Genomic DNA, 19242 nt, shown 5'->3' with positions numbered 1-19242 from the left:
TGAGGTTCGCCAGCAGGTTTCCCCAGGCGAGGAGCATGGGCGATGCTTTCTCGTTCCCCTGGGAGGGCCTGTTCCTCTACGCGTTCCCTCCTTTGCCGCTGCTAATCCGGCTCGTCAACCAGCTCAAGAGGTCACGGTGCAGGATGATCCTCGTCGCACCTGCGTGGCCGAGGCAGATATGGTTCCCGGACCTTCTGGACTTGTCAGCGTCCCCGCCAATCAAGCTGCCGGTGGACGCGGATCTACTCTCCAGGGAAGGAGGCGCCATCCTCCACCACGACCCGAAATCGCTGAACTTGCAGGCCTGGCTCCTGCAGCGCTAGAGTTTGGAGGATACGACATACCGGCTGACTGCAGAGAGGTTCTTGCAAAGGCCAGGGCGTCCTCAACTCTTAAATGCTACGGACACAAATGGAAGAGGTTCTCTGTCTGGTGCCACGCACAGAAGATTAACCCTCTACGGATTACGGCTCCCCAAGTACTGCCGTACCTGCTGACGCTGGCCAAAGCTGGACTGGCACACGCGTCCATCAAGATTCATCTTGCTGCGATCTCACGAAACACCAGAACCACGGGGTGAACGTCCTTGTGGTCTCATCGTCTGGTGAAAGAGTTCATGAAGGGACTGTTCAGATCGTTCCCGCCGGTGAAGGCTCCGGCCCCGGCGTGGGCGCTCAACGTGGTGCTGACCAAGCTCATGGGACCTCCGTTCGAGCCTCTGCACTCGGCTCCGTTGAAATTTCTGTCGTGGAAAACAGCGTTTCTTGTGGCCATCACCTCCGCACGACGAGTGGGGGAGATCCAGGCCCTTTCCTGCAAGGCCCCGTACTTGACTTTTCACGACACGAGGGTAGTGCTCAGGACGCACCCCTCCTTCATGCCCAAGTTACTGTCGGACTTCCATCTCAACGAACCCTTGGTGTTGCCTGTGTTCTTCCCGTCGCCTTCGTCGCCGGCTGAGAGGACTTTGCACTCGCTGGATGTGGCTAGAGCGCTGAAGTTCTACGTAGACCGCACAAAGTGTTTTCGGAAGACGTCACAACTCTTTGTGAACTTTGGACCTGTCAATCAGGGGAAGGCTCTCTCGAAGGCTTCCATTTCCAGATGGCTCTCCGGCTGTATCATGTACTGTCACCGGTTGGCAAACCGACCGCTGCCTGGCCGTCCGAGAGCCCATTCCACCAGAGCGATCGCAGCTACCACGGCGTTCCTATCTGGTGTGCCCCTGCTGGACATATGCAGGGCTGCTACGTGGAGGTCGACGCACACCTTCACGAAATTCTACTGCGTCGACCGGGATTACAGGGAGGAGTCCAGGGTCGGCCAAGCAGTGCTGCGCAACCTGTTCGCCTGAGGTGAGCCTGGTGAGGAGGTAAGATGCTTAATGTTGAGTTTGATGTAATGCTTAATGTTGAGCCTTTGCCACCTCCCGTGGTTGTGCATGTGTGTACTGCTATGTATTCTTTATTCATGAGCATGTGAATCCATGCCAGACCCCATGCTGGAGAAGGAACAAGTTACTTACCTGTAACTGTTGTTCTCCAGCATGGGTCTGGCATGGATTCACATGCGAACCCTCCCGCCTACCCCTCTGCGGCTCTTCACTTGGTCATACTGCCACTTCACGTGCTTCCAAATCTGAAGATGGCTGCCAGAGGCGGTGCTTAGGTAGAGGGCAGTCATTGCTGTGGTCAGTATGACGCAGAGACCAGTGATTGGTTATTACTACGAAAGACAGATCGGAAACGAAACTGATACTGGTTTTTTCTTTACCGAGGATTCCCAGCCTGACGACGGGGAATATTCATGAGCATGTGAATCCATGCCAGACCCATGCTGGAGAACAACAGTTACAGGTAAGTAACTTGTTCCTTCTGCACATCCTTCTAAACTTCGGATGGAATTCAGCGTACTGGCATAGCTGTGTCGCTAGGCCTCGATTTCAAGATGCCGTTTTAACATCTAAAATAGAGGCTTATTCCACACAGATTAGTACATTAGGGGAGCCTGTTAACCCGTTCCACGAAGGTCGTAATGAGGCCCTTTGAGTTCTTGCTTACCTTATAATTGTTTTCCACTATTTTGAAAAGTAACATTGGTATAACTACGTAGTCCTGAAATAGAATAAGTGTAAGAGTTTATTACCCATAGGGTTTTACTCGCCTTGCGTAGTATACTGCCATTTTAAATGTGTAATACTTAGTTCTTACTTATCTTTGAAGTGCATACTCCCATTATGAAAAGTAATTAATAAGTTATTGCTTACCTTTGAATTGTGTTCACTATTCTAAAAAGTAATGTGGGTGTAACTATCATTCCTGAAAGAACAATAAGTTACACAAGTTGAAAGGTGCTTATTTGTAACATTGTTGGTATAACTATATTATTATTGAAACTGAATAAGTAACCTAGTTTACTACCAATTGGGCCTGCTTACCTTGAATTACATACTGTCATTCCAAAAGTCTACTAATGTGGTTTTAATCCCCTTGAATAGCATAGGGCGATCCTAAATAAGGTGTATACTTTGGTTTACATACCATAAGTATTGTAATTGTGTGTGTGCGCTAGGGACGGGAGACGGAACCTTTTTCGCCAGAAAGAAATCTTTTTCCCCTACAACTTTAGAGGCGCGCTGGGATGCAGCCCTGTAAGCGTTCGCTCCCCTCACTCTGCTCACCAGCGCCACTCCCCAGTCCTCTTTTCCGCGTTGACGCGAACGGACCACTTTCACCAGCACTCCTGGGTTAGTCATCCAGCCTAGTAATTCCACACGCTCTTCCACAGAAGTTTTTAGTCGTGTTTTTTGTCTTTAATCAGATACCTCTGACCTTCCATGCCATGCTCCTTCCCATGCGCATGTGGACATCAGCGGCTTCAGCAGGTGTCCAGCCTACAAGGGGCTCTTCCCTAGGTCCCACCCCCACTCTCTCTGCCTCGGCCCGACCAGTGCTGGGAGGATGCACCGCTTGTGACACGCTGACACAGTGCGCTCTGAAGAACAGGCTAGCTCGGTGGAGGAAACGCTTCGAAAAGGTCGCCTTGGGAGGACTTAAAGGAATTCATCAAGCACAATTCCAGTGCCAAGGTAGGGGCACGTTTTTCATCTGCACCCTGCAAAGGCGACTCCTTTCCCAGGAAGCACACTAGCGGGAGGGACTTTTCACGTTCTTGTACCAGGGCGGGTACCGAGACTGCTACAGCTACCGGCCACCAGGCTGAGGAATCGCTAGATCTACTGGTGCGGTCACTGAGGGACCGCAAGGTTCTATTACCGGGTCTACACCCCAGGAGCTACGCCCTAGTACTGGACAGATGTCTGAGGGGGTGCTTCTATGCAGCACTACCGGTGACACAGCTGAGGGCAATCCGCCTACCAGGCCCCGTCTGAGGTGCAGGGTAGGCCTCGACACAGGCACGTGGCATGCAGCCCGACAAGATGGCAGCCAGCTTGCCAGACACAATCCTCCTTTGGGAACAAGTTTCGAGGTGGGGACTGGTCTTCACCGGGCACGTGGCCTAAGGCATACCCTTCATCACAGGGCAGATATAACCGACAGACAGGCAAATTGTGTCCAGTTCTCAGCACATGTCCACGCCTCTAAGCGCTCAACCGGCCTGTCAAGACAGGTTGTTTCTCACCCTCATGAGGTCTTCACAGATGGGCATCATCCCCACGGATGTGATTAGGGGCATGCTCCTCCAGTCCTGCCGCTGGCACTCACGACCGCTTTGTCCTTGGTTCCAGCGACTCAGCCCATGGTGCAGCCCCAGCTGCCCTTGCTAGTTCCCACCATGCCGGCTCCCATGCCTCCAACCGTCTTGGCAGCCCCACAGCCGCCTCATCAGCCACCGCCCCCGGTCAGTACGCCACAGCCACTGGTACCCAGCACTCCCCCAGCTGCACCGGACCAGCAGAACACCTTGGTGGACACGGATGACGAGGAGGACCCTGACACCATCATCGGTCAAGACCTTCCATGAGCAGCTTCCCAGATTGGCCGAATACTTGGGTCTTCCTCAGTCTCAGGTGGGGCTCACAGCAGAGGTCCTCACTCTATGCCCTGTGGTTAAAACGGGGATTCCGATGCAAAAAGACTTGGTGGCACTTGCCAAAAAGGATGGCTTCAACCCCATCTAGTGCAGCTTACCAACAGGCGCCTCAATGCCAAGTTTAGGCAGATGGAGGGGGACCCTTTCTTGCTGTCGGCACAGCCTCAGCCACACTCCTCAGTGATGGCTGCAGCTTCGCTCTGCTCGAAGCCACAATAGTCTTCAGCCTCTGCACTCCGGTGTATGGAGACGATCCTGGAAGCATACGGGAAGGAAGTTTATGCCAACGCGTTCCCTAATCTTCATCAGTCTAATGCGGACGCTATGCTCGCCGCTGTCAACCAGAGGCTTTGGTCGTCGGTACAGAGCCAAGCACGCTTCAAGGCAGGCCTTGCGGAGGCCTAAAATTGTAGCGCAAGATGTTATGGAGTCCACAGTGGAGCACATTGACATCCCGGACCGTGCCATTTGCATCGCTATTGACATGAGAAGGACGGCCTGGCTACAGGCGACCAAGTTCATCCCGAATGTCCAGGAGCGCACACTGGACCTTCCCTTTGAGGGTGGTGGCCTGTTCGATTCCACTACGGACGAGGAACTGGATAAGAATAGTTCAGACTGCCAAATCCAGATGCACCAGCGGTCAGACAAAGGTCAGTCCTTGAGTGGTTTCTGGGGTTTCCAGGAACAACGGTCCAGTCAGGTCTCCGAGCCAACAACGGCGCATACACAAGGCATGGCACAAGGGCTTTTTCCAGTCCCCGTTCTGAGCCTCAGCCGGAAAAAAAGGCATGACACGCCCATCCGTGTTCACATGTCTCCGGTGGGGGGCAGGCTTGCCCTACACTCCCAATGTTGGCGCACAAGATTTGCGGACCCCTGTATCCTCTCAGTAGTGTCCACGGGCTACCACCTACCTATCTCTCCTTCCCCTCTCGCCTCCCCTCCACTCCCACAGATTGGGACAGCAACTCTGTTGGCGGAATTTCACTAGTTCTTAGAGTCGGGCAGTGGAAGAAGTCCCAGCCTGCCAGCGGTGACTGGGCTTCTATTCACGGATTTTCGCCATACACAAGAAGAGCCAGTTCTTCCATTCCTCTTCGAATGTTCAAGATGGTTACCCCAGCACTTATAGCAGAGACCCTATGCATGGGAGACTGGATGTGCTCCCTGCTTCTCCAGCATTGGATCTTTCATAGATTCAGATGCTTGAATATTCCCCGTCGTCAGACTGGGAATCCTCATGATAAAATTATTACAAAATGTTTTAATATACACACTGCTACTAGCAATGCATGTACATAGCACATTATGCCCTATGAGCCATTCTATTGTGTAGTCCCTCCACCTCACTTTGGACCTTTATGGCCCCAACCGATGAGGTGGCAGGGCTTAAGCTCTGCCCCAGGCAGCCATCTTCAGATTTTTCACCGCAGTTTAACAGATGTAGGGAATCCTCAAACTCTCTGAGCTCTTCAATTCTTTTTCTACTTTTTGTGTGGAATATATTTTTCAAATATATTTAACTTTGTTTTCCTGCTCAAGGGCTTTAGTCTCAGAGAATTTTGGGGATATATATTTGTGGTTTTTGACACAAAATCGTCATGTAAACCTTCTCTTCAGAATGGCTGCATCTTGGGCTGTCAAGAAGCCTTCCCTGTTTAGGGACTGCACGAGGTGCAAGAAGTTAGTTTACATGAAGGACCCCCATGAGCATTGAATTTACTGCTTGTATCCGCACAACGTTCAGAAATGCGATATTTGCAAGACTTTTTCTAACAAGACCCTTCAGGACAGGCACAGAAGACTTTAATACCTGGAAGCCAGGGATCAATCTTCGGACAAGGAGTCTGTCAGAACAGCTCCTGTCCACTCAAGCATTCCATCTGAGAGGCAAACTTCGAAGAGAAGGTCCTCTTCAGTGGAAAGGAGTTCCTCTCCATTGCCAAAAGCAAGAGGAAGCTGGAGTTAATACCCTTTCTGCCTCCACTGGACTCCTCCAGCCAGAAGAAGTCACATTTGTCAGCAAAATCTACCTCTAAAGGTAAGGAGGAGTTTGCAAAAAACCAGGGGGGGTGGGTAGTCGTCAACGGGGCAACCGTCCACGAGTGAAGGGAAAGATAAAGACCCGTCGTCGGCCAGACCGTCGATGAAACCCTCATCGACGATTACACATAAAACAGTCTCTACGGCAAGATTCTAATCAGATTTATCGTCCACGAAGCAGTCGTCGACAAAGGCAACACACCATTTGTCAACGAGGCACTCGTCAACGGGAGAGCGACCATCCACACCACATTCGTCGACGGAACTACCGTCGGCGGGACGCTCGTCGACGAAGGTATTATCGGCCACAACACCGTCGGCGATGCCGCGAGTTCCTGCATCTAAGGAGGAATTGGAGTCTAAGCCGCTTTCTGCTCACGCCGGGGTGTCACCTGTCATTGAGGACCGTTTCCTTGAAGCTGCTGAACCAATGGTACCACGAGTTTCTCCTTTGGGGGACATGGCAGAGCTTCCTGATGTGATTCTCCAGAAAAAACATTCAGATGCAGAAGTGGTGGAAGAATGACCTTGTCCTTCCCCTAAGCAACACAGTCCCCCTTGGCAGCCGTCTATGGAGGAGGCCGACTATCCTCCTGACACGATACTGATGTTATCCGTACAGAGGATCATGGATGAGTTTTACTGGCGTCAAAGGGAGAAGAGCTTGCCTGCTGATCCCATACAACCGGAAAACCATCGGAGAGACAAATCTCCAATTCCAGGCACGTCAAGAAGTTCACATCACAGGAGTAGACCTCAAAAGAGCGCACAAACACCTGAGCCTGCTCGAAGGCCTAGGAGCAGGACTCAGTGCTTCACTGACAAGGGTCCCATCACCACCGTCATCTCATAGACCTCGCTCTCCGGATAGGCATCCAACAATGGTGCCATCCACCGTTTCAGTCTCACATTGGCAGGAGGATCCTTTTAGAGAATTCTCTGATCCAGAAGAAGGCGAGATTACACAGGAGCCTGACGTAGCCAGTGAGTGGGATGACTACATAGTCGAGAAACCCAGGAAGAGCGATTCCTCGGGCAATGCCTCACCTCAGCATAATCTGGTTTCTTTCCACACGATAATAGGCAAGGCTGCTGAATTGTTCAAAATTCAGGTTACATCAGAGGAAAAGAAATCGGGGCTTTATGAGCACAGGGACAAACGCAGGAGAACTCTGACCACCATTCCTCTCCTTGACACCTGGGAGTCCGGAACCAAGATCCTGTCTACGCCCTTGTCTACTCCGGCGTCCAGACCAGAGAAGAAATATAAAGCACCCGAGTCTGCACCGCTTTGTTTGAGAGGTCATACAAAACCGGACTCTTATCACAGTTGCAGCTAGGAAGAAGCTTGCCAATCCCGCTTCGTCTCTGTCGGCACCACCGGACAAGGACGGGCGTAAGCTAGAAGCCATGGGCAGGAAGGTATCGGCTTCGACGTTGCTTACCATCAGAGCGGGTAATGCGCTGGCCATGACCGCAAGGTTTGATCGCGAGCTTTGGCTCCGCATGTCCAAATTGGCTAAAGAGTTACCACCAGAGCTCCAGGATGAGGCTAGATCGATAATCGCCGATGGTGAGGCAATCTTGGATCATATGATCGAGGCAGCGGTTGATGTGGCCGAATCAGGCTTCAGACAAATGGCACATGGCACAGTACTCAGAAGACAGGCCTGGTTGAAGGCTACTAATTTCAGGCCTGAAGTCCAAGCACAGATATTGGGCATGCCCTTTGATGGACACGACCTCTTCGGAAAGAAAATAGACGAACACCTGAAGGGAATCAAATCAGACACGGACACAGCCCGAGCCATCAGTTCGCTCAAGGACAAGGATAAGGACCGTCTATCTTTTCTCGCCCCTTTAGAGGCTCATCTTCGAAATACAGAGGGTAGGGCCGCCGAGCCCCTTATGGTCAGAAGGCGCAAGGTGGCACGTACCAAGAGAACCAGTATCAGACCTCCAACAGATACGCCCATAAAGGCAGTCGTGGCTCTTCCCAAGGGAAGTCTCAAAGCAAACAAAAGTGTAAGCCAGTTCTTCCAATGCTGGCAAACAATTACATCACACAAATGGGTGTTGCAGGTCATCCGAGAGGGTCACACCTTAGAATTTCTAGACCAACCTCCTTCCCTGCCTCCAACCTCACGCAGGGTGCATATGTCAAGGCAGGTTATGTCTGAAGTGCAACAACTACTCCAGAAAGCAGTGGTAGAGCCGGTGACGTACCCCCTGAGGGGAAAGGGTTTCTTCTCCCGCTTCTTCCTCATCAAAAAGAAAAAATGGTCAATGGAGATCCATCTTGGACCTGAGGGCACTCAACAAATATATCAAACGCATAACATTCAAGAGGGTAGCATTACAAGGAGCACTTCCTTGGTTAAACAAGCACGGCTTCTTGGCCACTTTAGACTTGGAGGACACATACTTCCATGTACCGATCCATCCAGCTCGCACAGTTCCTCAGGTTCACGGTGGGAGAGCTTCATTTTCAGTTTCGAGTGCTCCCGGTCGGGCTGAAATTGGCACCGAGAGTGTTCACAAAATGCTTGGCACCAGTATCTGCAAGACTCAGGACAGGAACGGAAGTCTTCCCATACTTGGACGACTGGTTGATAAAATCATGTTCCGCCGCGAGGGCTCGCTCAGCAGTGTTAAGGACTATCAACCTCCTAAAAGAGTTAGGTTTCTCCCATAAACAACACACAGTCCTGCCCGGTTCCCAGTAAGACTGCTCTGTTCCTGGGAGCCGAGTTCCATGCCAGCATTCCCAGGGTGAGACCATCGGCAGAAAGGGTAGCAGCGACTCTACGCGCAACCTCGTGCTTCCTGGAGAGAGGGACATTTGTACGCTCTTATGAATCCCTTCTGGGCATGATGTCCTCGTGCATATTCCTCATACCAAATTGCAGGCTTTGCATGAGACTGGTTCAGGAGGCCCTGGACCACCAATGGAAACAAGATGGGAGGACATTGTCCAGATTCCATTGATGTTACACAAGGCTCTCCGATGGTGGAATGTTCCGTGGAATCTTCTACAAGGGATGCCATTTCAAGCACCGACATCGACCCTTCTGCTGAGGACGGACGTATCATTATCAGGCTGGGGCGCTTACCTTGCGGACCTCCAAACTAAGGTCACTTGGTTGGCACAAGAGTCCCAACTCCACATCAATGTGTTAGAGCTCAGGGCCATAAGGTGGGCGCTGAAGGCTTTCCTGCCTGTGGTAGCTGGACAGGTACTTACAGTCCAGACAGACAACACGACCTCCATGCACTACACAAACAAGCAGGGAGGCACAAGGTCAGAGATCCTGTCACAAGAAGCCCATTAGCTATGGGCATGGGCTTTGCACCACGGAGTGCAGATCAAAGCAGAGCATCTTCCGGGAGTGGACAATGTCCTAGCGGACAAACTAAGCAGAGAATACACGTCGTCTCATGAGTGGGAGCTGGACGAAAAGTAAACCCAAAGGATTTTTTGCCTTATGGGGCCATCTGCAGATCAACCTTTTTGCCACCAAGGACAACAAGAAGTGCCGATGGTTCGCCTCGAGGTACCCGGAGTATCAATCAATGGGAGTCTCAGTGGCTTGGACGGGAAAGTTCCTCTATGCATTCCCCCCCCCCCACCCATTCCCCTCATTGCGAGGGTACTACGCAGACTGAAGGAACAGAATTGTCCAATGATCCTAATTGCACCGGATTGGGCACAACAAGTCTGGTACTCTACTCTGAAGCATCTATCCCGACGGCCCCCGATTCGCCTCAAGGCACATCAATATCTGTTGAAGCAACAGAACCGCAAGGTCCTCCACCACGACCAGAGGAGCCCATCTCTCGAGGCATGGTTCCTGAGCAGCGTAAACTGATGAATCTTAAGCTACCATCAGAATGTTGCGATACCATCAGGGCCGCGATAGCCCTGTCGACGCAAGTCACCTACACCAGGAAGTAGACTTGATTTTCCAAGTGGTGAGAGAGATCGGCTATCGACCCTCTCACTGTTTCGGTTGACCAAGTTCTACCCTACTTATTGTGCTTAGCTAAAACAGGGCTTTCATTGTCCTCCATCAAGGTCCATCCGTCAGCCCATAGCGGCGTACACAACAACTCCGGAGATGCAATCCTTGCTCTCTTTGCCGGCGGTTAAAGTCTTTCTGAAAGGGCTGATGCGTACTTATCCTCCTACGCCCACGCCAGTCCCGAACTGGAGCCTGAACACAGTCTTGACAGCCTTCATGGAACCTTCCTTCGAACCCATGTTTCTCTGAACTACTCAGCCTGTCAGAGCAGGCCCCGGTGCACCTTCCGCTGGGCCAAGATCACCTACTCTCACAGCAGGGAGGCACAGTCATCCACCCCGCCCCCCAGAAGTTGGTCCTCGCAGTGTGGTTCCTGAACAGGTCACACTAAAGCATCTGCGTCTCACAGGCTAACCTAGACATCACACAGAGCGCCTGGAGCAATGCTACTAGGAGTTAGTACAAAAGCAAATGGACTAGGTTTTGTTACTGGGCGAATCGAAGGAGGTTGAGCCGCTGACCTGCACGTTGGATTACGTGCTATCCTTCACAGCACACCTCGCACACTCAAGGTTGCAAGTAGACACATGCTGCCCCTATCTGGCGGCCATTGGAGCCTACCGGAACTCAGAGGAGGTCTACTCATCCTCCAACCCGGTGGTTCATACATCTGGCGGGCCTCACCAGGCTCTACCTGCCTAACAAGAAGCCACACCCGGTGTGGGTCCTCAACGTAGTCTTGGGCGCCTTGGTGCATAAACCATTTGAGCCAATGGCGTCCACGTACACCATGCTAGTCACCATTAAGACAGCCCTCTTGGTGGGTCTCGCGTTTGCATGCAGGGTCAATGAAATCAAGGCACTGGTGGCTTCAGAGCCTGGCACTCCTTTTCATAAGGACAAGGTGGTGCTTAGAACTAATCCCGCATTCTTACCTAAGGTAGTCTCCTCGTTGTACCTGAATGTGGAGATTGTGCTACCTACTTTCTTCGCAGACCCTACAGACAAAGCTCAGAGGGTACTGCACTGTCTAGACGTAAGGCGCGCTCTAAAATTCTACCTAGACAGAACCAAGAGCATCCGTAAATCAAAGTCTCTTTGTCACCTTCGGTGGGTAAAAGCCAGGCTATCTGGCTTCCAAGGCCTCCATAGCAAGATGGATGGTTACGGCCATAAAGGAGGCCTATGAGGGGCAGCACAAACCGCTCCCTGCAAATATGCATGCCCATGCTATCGAAGCCAAGGCCACAGCGGATGCTTTCCAGAGGCACGTTACATGGCAGGTTATCAGCAAGGTGGCTACATGGGCTATGCCTTCGGCTTTCTGCAAGCACTACTGCTTGGATGCCAGCTCCAGGTCCGCTGCATTTGGGCAGGCACTATTAAAGAACTTGTTTGTTTTCTTAGGTGGTTCACCTCTCCACTCTGGGCCTGCATTCAGTTGTTATCGCCAATACAGTATGGAGGAAAGGGGAAGGGACGTAGGAGTAATTATAAGTTACTCACCATTGTGACTAAAGTACACCTAGTCCATAGTCCCCTTTCCTCCATACGTCCCACCATCCCCCCCCTAATAAAACTGGTGTCATTAGGCAATGGTAATATTGTTAACTTGTCAAAGATGGCTGAGGAGTGGCTCCAGTGGGCAGAGTCGGGCTAGCACATGCTCCCAGGGCTGTGCCCCCGCACACCTCTCAGTTTAAAGGGGAATATTTTTTCTGGTGAAAAATGTTCCCTCCCCTGTCCCTAGCCAGAGATGGCCGTACAGTATAGTGAAAGGGGACTATGGGCTAGGAGTACGTTGGTCACTACAGTGAGTAAATTGTAATTTGTACGATACATCAGTGTTTCTTTGGCCCATATGTATGCTCAAGTTATTTGTACCCATTTACAGCCCTCGGTCCCTCCTAGATAAGCCTGGCTGCTGTCATTACTACCAAATATAATCTCAGGTGTGTGAGAAACCAGGAGTCTCGCTCACTAGTCCCAGGGGATCTGTCATTCAGGTAGCCGGGACACGGCCATCACTTTTGTATCCAGTTCCTGGGGGTGGACCAGTGCAGGAGGATCCCTTGGGTGAGGGGTCTTCTGGGAGTGGGACACTGGTTGGTGAGACGTGGTATCCCTTTCCTTGAACCACCTTTACCCCATCCTACCAGGTAGGATATTTAGGAACTCTGCCCCCCCCCACCTTTACAACACAAACACTTTCTCATGCACGGCCTTTATGAGGGAAAACAGACAAACACCCTAGCAGTAGACCTAACGTGTCCCAATACAACGGTCAGACGAGGTCGGGCACTTACTGACTCATCACACACACCGGACTTCCGTTACACTTGCCCACATGGATAAAAGAAGCAGCACGAGTGCACACTCAAAGCGAGGCAAAGCCCACGAGGAAACAGCAGTTTCGAGACGGCAACTGAACAAGAGGAAAGAATGCAAAACCGAAGGAAAAAGGAAGGAGGGAAATTCCCTTGACCTTTTCAACAAGGAACAGTTACGCTTTCTCTTCTTGAGGTCTCTGGAAAGTAAGACCAGCGAACCAGGCTAATGAATCCTCCATTGTCAGATACCCTGGGCACTCCTGTGTCAATCAAGGCAGGTAGAGTCGCCAGCCACTGGGATAACGTCCTTGGTTGCAAGAACAAAGCTGCTTCAGTGAAATCAAAACAGCCAGTGAGTTGGAGAGACCGATAAAAGACTGGTCTGTGTTGAAGCCAAGTTTCCAAGCAGCAACATTGTATGGCAAGCGTAAGAACAAACTTTCTAATAATTTGTGATAAGAGACACAAGTGAAGTTGAACTTCTGAGTGATTGAACTTTAAAGCATGCTAAAATACCCTTGAAAAAGTGGTCCAGCACCGTGTGGCTGCTCATTCGAAGGTCTCTGTTAGGTATCCATCTGAGAAATGCCAAAAGTAGATACATTTGTTCTGAGACCTGCAGAGGGAGACCAATTGAAAGGGAACTAATACATGTAAATCGAAGTGGGCCTGTGACGTGTCAAGCTAAATACTGCGCACAATCGAAAGTCTTTGATTTTGATGAAGTAGAGAATTTTTTGAAAAATACATGAATTTGGTCCAAGCCTGGTATAGGGAGACCAATTGAAGGTTTTGTGTTAAAGTGGGTCTGAGCCTGGCAGTGGGGGACCTGGGGTGAACAGTATATCGCCAGAGAAGTTGTGTAAGTAAAAATCCTGAGAGGAAAGGAACTTTAATGTTTTGGCTTGCTGCCTCAGCCCTACCTGAAATAAGAGACTTTGAATGGCAAAGAGACGTGGGCACAGAAGGCCCTGATGTTGAAGTGTTGCACTGCATCCTCATGCTAGAGAAGCCAGAGAGTGTGCTAAGCTTCAGTGTGCTCCCTTGTCCCGTGGGGAAGGGAAACCAACGGTTCAAAGATTCTGACATATCCTTTTGTGAACTTTTCTTTTGCTCAACATAGTTTCCCACCTTACTTGTATTTAGAAATGAGGATTGACAATAGGTTTATAAGTATAGGCCTTTTTTATTTTGTTTGACTCAACTAGGACTGCGTTATTTAATGGGTCGTAGCTTTCTCCCATTTTTAGATTTAGAATTAGATAGGCATTTTTCAAACCCAATTGAAGTTCAATAAACAACCTTGAACTGTGATCACTTGTGTCTGTCTTACTGTTTGATATCATGCCTGCGTTAAAGGTTTTACAGCCTTATACCAAGAGTTGGGGTTACTGTATTCCCCAAGGTATAGTTTTATAAAGCCCCTTTGGGTGGACTTTAGAAAAACAGTCCTAAAAGAGTTCTGGCGTAGATATCCTCACTTGGGACCCCACAATGATTTGGAACTAGACGTTGCACCATCCCTTTTGGATCAACCATATTAACTAACTTGTTTAACATTTGGTAAAGAACATAACTGCTGGCTTTGCCCACTTATTCCTTCAAAAGGGTTGGGTAATATGACTGTTTTTATCCCCTTTTCAGGTACATGACTCTCAATGATTACCATTTCAACTCTTTACTGTAATGGTTAAGTAGGGAAGAACTTCATAAACTCTCATTTATGACCTTATTCAAGGCGATTCTTGTACACAGCACACCCATTATCCCTCAGGTGGGTGGAGCACTTGGCTCAAATTGGAAGGCCATCATCTCTGAAAATGAGAGTGGTGTGCAGTCAGGCTTTTTTCTAGGTTGGTGAAGTAGGCTGACACAAAGGTGCACTTAGTCCACACACCTATCCCTAGAGAACGCACCTCCCTACCCCCTGACCAACCACATTTTAAGGTAGAGTGGGAGTTGGTCGCTAACAGGCCAGTTGCTATTTTTTTCCTCACAATATGCTCTGTATACTGTGTAACCATAGTACATAATTGTTGCATCATAAATGTTTTCTGTCCCCTTGAAACCAAAGTGTATTCCTAACACCAAGTGACTAACTTTATATTGTAATGTACTGCCTTTTTATTACATTTTTGTCATAATTCAGTTGTTGCTTCTTTCAGGCCCCATATGTTGAAGAATGCCATTCAGCGAGCTGTAGAAAAGGGTCAACTAGAGCAGATCACCGGCAAAGGAGCTTCTGGAACCTTCCAGGTGAGCATTGACACCCTCAGTGCAGGTTGTCATTTCCTCTTGGCCCACCATAATTTGCTTTCAACAATTGGGTTATTGTCACTGTTGCTAAAGATTTTCTTTTTGCTACTTTTATCCCTAGACTTCTATGGGGCACCCTTTCTTTTTGCTTATGTTTAACCCTGTCCTACCTTTTTGGAAGTTCAGTAAAGCCTTCGGCTTTGCTTCCCTTGCCTGTTGGTTCCTTCTTATGCACAAACTGTTTAGTCCCTAAGACTACCATTACTGACAGACTGTCTTTGTGATTTGCTTGTATTGTTATAATTACACAAATCGCCTTACAGTGTTGTGAAGTTAGGATACTGTGTATCCTATTTTTTATGTAGTGGATTGTTGGTTACTTTGACAATGTACCTAAAACAAACTAGTGGCAGCAGTGGTAATCTTAGCTTTTGAAAAACCACATGTGCACTTTTGCATTTATCTCAAATAGCTTTTAAAGGTGGCTACCACAAATGCTTGCCCTTATTCTTTGGACAGATTGTTCTTTAGCCCCGTTCCTCCATTCTCGGGTCCTGAAAATGCCTCATCTGAATGCCTTTAATCCCAATCCACATCCCTGGTGCCGGATGTCGGTTGCAGAGCAGATGTTGTGGCCAGTGGCTATCATTGATTGGATAGCCACTGCCTTTTTGAATGGTACAGATCCTTTACTACTGGTAGGCTTGGATATATCCCCAGCCGAACTCTTGGACAAAAGGGCTTCTGCATCTTTCGGCAGATCATTGTTGGCACCAAGACTTCCATGTAAAAGTGCAGCCTGCTGGCTACACCTAAGCTGACCGGCAAAGACACCCTGCTCCTCTGGCCTGATCTCAAGAAGTTCCTCATCAGTGCTTCCACCCCTGGATTGGTGGGGAAAAAACACTATTGACCCTACTCGAGGATCCGTGTCTTTGGGGCCTTTGTGAGACTCCTTGGATCAACTGGTGTACAGACAAGCTCTCTCCTGGGCTCCCTCACTGTAGCCATCTCCGTTCCGAGTGCATTCTTGGAACTTGAGGAAGATCTTCAACTTTTGGAGCTAGACTCCTGCATAATCTTACGTCCCGTCCCCTTTCCTCCATACTGTATGGACGTCCCCTCCAAGGGACAGGAGACGGAACCTTTTTCACAAGAAAAACCTTCTTCCCCCTTTAAATTTAGAGGCGTCCGGTGGCGCGGCCTAAGGAGCATGCGCTGCCCTGACTCCACCCTCCGGTGCCACACCCCAGTCCCCTTTTCTGCGTCGACAGGAATGGGCCGAATTCACCAGCGTTCCTGGGTTTGGCTTCAGCCATGTAATTCCACGCGTGGATACTTCTTCTTTGGCTTTTCTGTCATTCAGGTACTCGGTCCTCGGGTGTCTCACTCCTCCCCCAGCACATGGCGACTTCTGTAGGGTTCAGCAGGTGTCCATCCTGCAACAAGCTCTTCCCAACTTCAGACCCCCATGCCCTCTGCCTAGGTTGGCTTGGCCCAGACCACGGTTGACAGTCGTGTTCGGCGTGTGACTCGCTGTCCTGTAAGGTGCTGAAGAACAGACTAGCCAGGTGGAAGGAGCTCTTTCAGAGGTTGCCTCCAGAGGATCTGAAGCATCGAACCAGGCCCAAGTTGGGGCCAATATTTTCCAGCGCACCACACAAGGGAGACTTCTTCCCAGGGAGACTTCTTCCCAGGGACTCTCCCACGCGGGAGGGACCGGCCAGGTCCTTCTACCGGCACACACCAAGAGAGTGCCACAGCCATCAGCCTTTGGGTCGAGGGGTCCTCGGATCCTCCCGGGGCGCCATGTCGAGGGACTGGAAGGTTCTTGTACCGGGTCTACACCCGAACGGCTACGTCCGTTTACCGGCACCATGACTGAGGGGGCTAAGCCCTAATACCGGCAATACGTCCGAGGGGGCGCCCAAACGCAGCTCTACCAACCTCTGGGTCGAGGGTATTACACCTACCGGGCTGAGGCCCGAGGAGCAGGTTAGGCCTTGTGATCCACACGCAAGAGTCTTGAACGAGGCTGGGCCCAGCGGGCCGAGCAACATGTCGCAGGCACATGGCAGGCAGCTCGACAAAATGGCCACCAAGTCAGAAAGGGGCACCCGTCCGACACATTCCACAAATTCGGCGAAGAACGAGTGTCAAGGTGGGACTGGCCTCAACCAGGTACGTGGCCTACAGTCTATCCTTCAATTGCGCAGGGCAACTTTCCTTTGCATCCATATGGACAGAGTTCACAGCGGCACCAGCAGCCCCCCGCTACCAAGTCTGTACCCCCTACCACCTCTTTGACCAGTGAGGAGGTGCTCTTCGAGAAGTTTCTCGGCCTCATGAGGTCTCCTCAGATGGGGGTTATCATCAAAGACGCACCTGGACTCGACAGGAGCAGGAATACCACATTAATTGGTTGGAGCTGAATGCCCTCTGGCTAGCGCTCGGAGCATTCCTACCACTTCTCAAGGGCAAGGATGTCCTCATCTAGGCAGACAACTCGACCAGCATGTACTACGTCATCAAGCAGGGAGGCACCAGATCCCCTCCTCTGCGCAGACTGGCGATCAGCATGTGGGAATGGGCCTTGGAAAATGACATTTTCCTCTCGCCAGTCCACCTGCCGGGGGAATCTAACGAGGAGGCAGACAGGCTACGCAGGCTGGGAGCGGAAAATTACGAGTGGCAGCTAAACAACCTCGTTATTCAGGAGATTTTCAAAAAGTGGGGTCTCCCCCAAGTGGATCTCTTTGCCATCTGGCACTGCGAGAAGTGCCCACAGTTCACATCCTGGCAGGGCCAGGGCCCCGGCTCTTTGGGCGACGCATTTCACCCCCAGTGGACCGGCATGAAGTCCTACGCTTTTCCACCCACTCCCTTGATCCATAGGGTAATTTGCAAGATCGAGGAGTCGCACCGACTCCTCATTATTCTGACTGCTCCATGGTGGCCGGCCAGGCCATGGTTTTCGGAGATCCTCCTGCCTCTTGGAAGTGCCTCCGATACCCCTCCGGACAGGCCCAGCACATCTTCTGGCACAGGAGGGGGGCAGGATCATCCACTGCGCGCCAGGGAAACTAACCCTCATACACGGCGCCAAGAGCAAATGGACCAGGTTTTGCCGCTCGGCAGACTCCAAGCAAATTGACCCCTTGGCCTGCAATTTGGACTACGTGCTCTCCTTTTCAAACCAACAGGTAAGTACTCAGTGCAATTGAACAAGATGAACTACAGTGATCGAATCAGGTCGAACAGGCTTAAGGCCAAAGTCAATGGGTCAAAAGTCTTTTGCTCAAGATCACACAGTTAAGGGTAGTTCGCTTTTAAGTTTGTGGCACGGTTTCCGGACGAGGTTGGTTGATAGAAAAGTTAGTTCATAGAGAAGGACAAGCCCTCGGATTGGAGAAAGATTTCGAAGACTTTCACCATGGTTGAACGAAACGATCAACCGGATTTGTACAGTACCTTAAAAATGGAGAGGAAGCTGTAGCTGAGGCGGACGTTCCTGGTAGTTCCTGCAGGCTCACGGTTCCTTAAGCGACTGTCGGACTTACAAGAAGTAGGAAGACTGGAGGGTCCTGCACTACCCAGGGAAGAAACCAGCAGCAGAGCAAAGCAACGAATGAAAGGTGCGCTCCTTAAAACCCAAGCAGGGTCCGACCTTCCTGGCTATCCGGCCCACTGTAGCTCTGTACAGTGAATTCGACCAGAGGTGGGGTCCTGGCTTGCAGTTTGGGTAAACTGGTTGGTCCCACCAGCTCAAGGGAAGTAGTTTCCTGGAGGATCTTCTCTGTCGTCGGATTCTGAAGATTCGGACCGGCAGCAGGGCTTCACCGGGCGGTTCAGTCGTTGTAGGGGGTCCTCTTCCATCACCTCCTCGTTGGTTCTTTCGTTCTAGTGGCGACTTTGCCTTTCCAGTCCCAGAGACCTGCTTTTTATGCAGTTTTCCCCCATTCATACAGCCTGGCTGTCAATCACACGGCAGGGTGGCTGTCAATCACATAGCGAGGTGGCTGTCCTGGCAAGGACAGTCCCCTCTGCCAATCAAACAGGATTGCGACTTGGGTTACCAAGGGAACCCATGTCAGGGGTCCGAAGATGCCACCCTCACATCCTGCCTACCTAGACTTTCAGGCGCCTTAAGGAGGGCTTCTGTGTAGAAGCCTGCAAAAAGAAAAAGACGAGAAATACTTCAACAAAAAGAAATGGCGAATAAACCAAGCCGGTGCCAAAATAAAATGTATTTGAAGCGGGTTTATGTTCGAGGCGAATATAATAACCTGAAACAATACCATGGTTATATAAGATAACCGCGGTAGAAAAGTTAGGATAGTTACCACTGCCACCAGCCAAGTCTTGTTGTAAAGGGAGAGAAACAATGCTCCAAGAGACACAAACAAAAAGGGATAAGAGTTAACCCTTCCCAATACTCCATGTAAGATGGGGTTTACTGGGTCTGTGGTTTAAAATGACTAAAGTTAATTGCAACTTTACCTTTTCGGGGGGGGGGGGGGACAGTAGTCAGCCCC

At 50.5% G+C, this 19242-nt stretch overlaps 1 protein-coding gene across 2 annotated transcripts in view; it reads left to right on the top strand.

The window, feature by feature from the left end:
• The window catches only part of HP1BP3 (heterochromatin protein 1 binding protein 3), a 901708-nt gene that overhangs the window by 601896 nt on the left and 280570 nt on the right, over positions 1-19242 (top strand). For both annotated transcript variants that reach the window (XM_069610338.1, XM_069610339.1), the window contains exon 8: positions 14617-14707. In XM_069610338.1, the coding sequence (XP_069466439.1) occupies positions 14617-14707 (91 nt within the window). The remainder of the gene's footprint in view (positions 1-14616; positions 14708-19242) is intronic.

The sequence above is a fragment of the Ambystoma mexicanum genome, chromosome 8 (genome assembly GCF_040938575.1).
Source record: "Ambystoma mexicanum isolate Mex_15411 chromosome 8, UKY_AmexF1_1, whole genome shotgun sequence".
Taxonomy (NCBI): domain Eukaryota; kingdom Metazoa; phylum Chordata; class Amphibia; order Caudata; family Ambystomatidae; genus Ambystoma; species Ambystoma mexicanum.
Note: the sequence above shows the minus strand (reverse complement) of the source record. Positions and strands in the feature narration are given on the sequence as shown.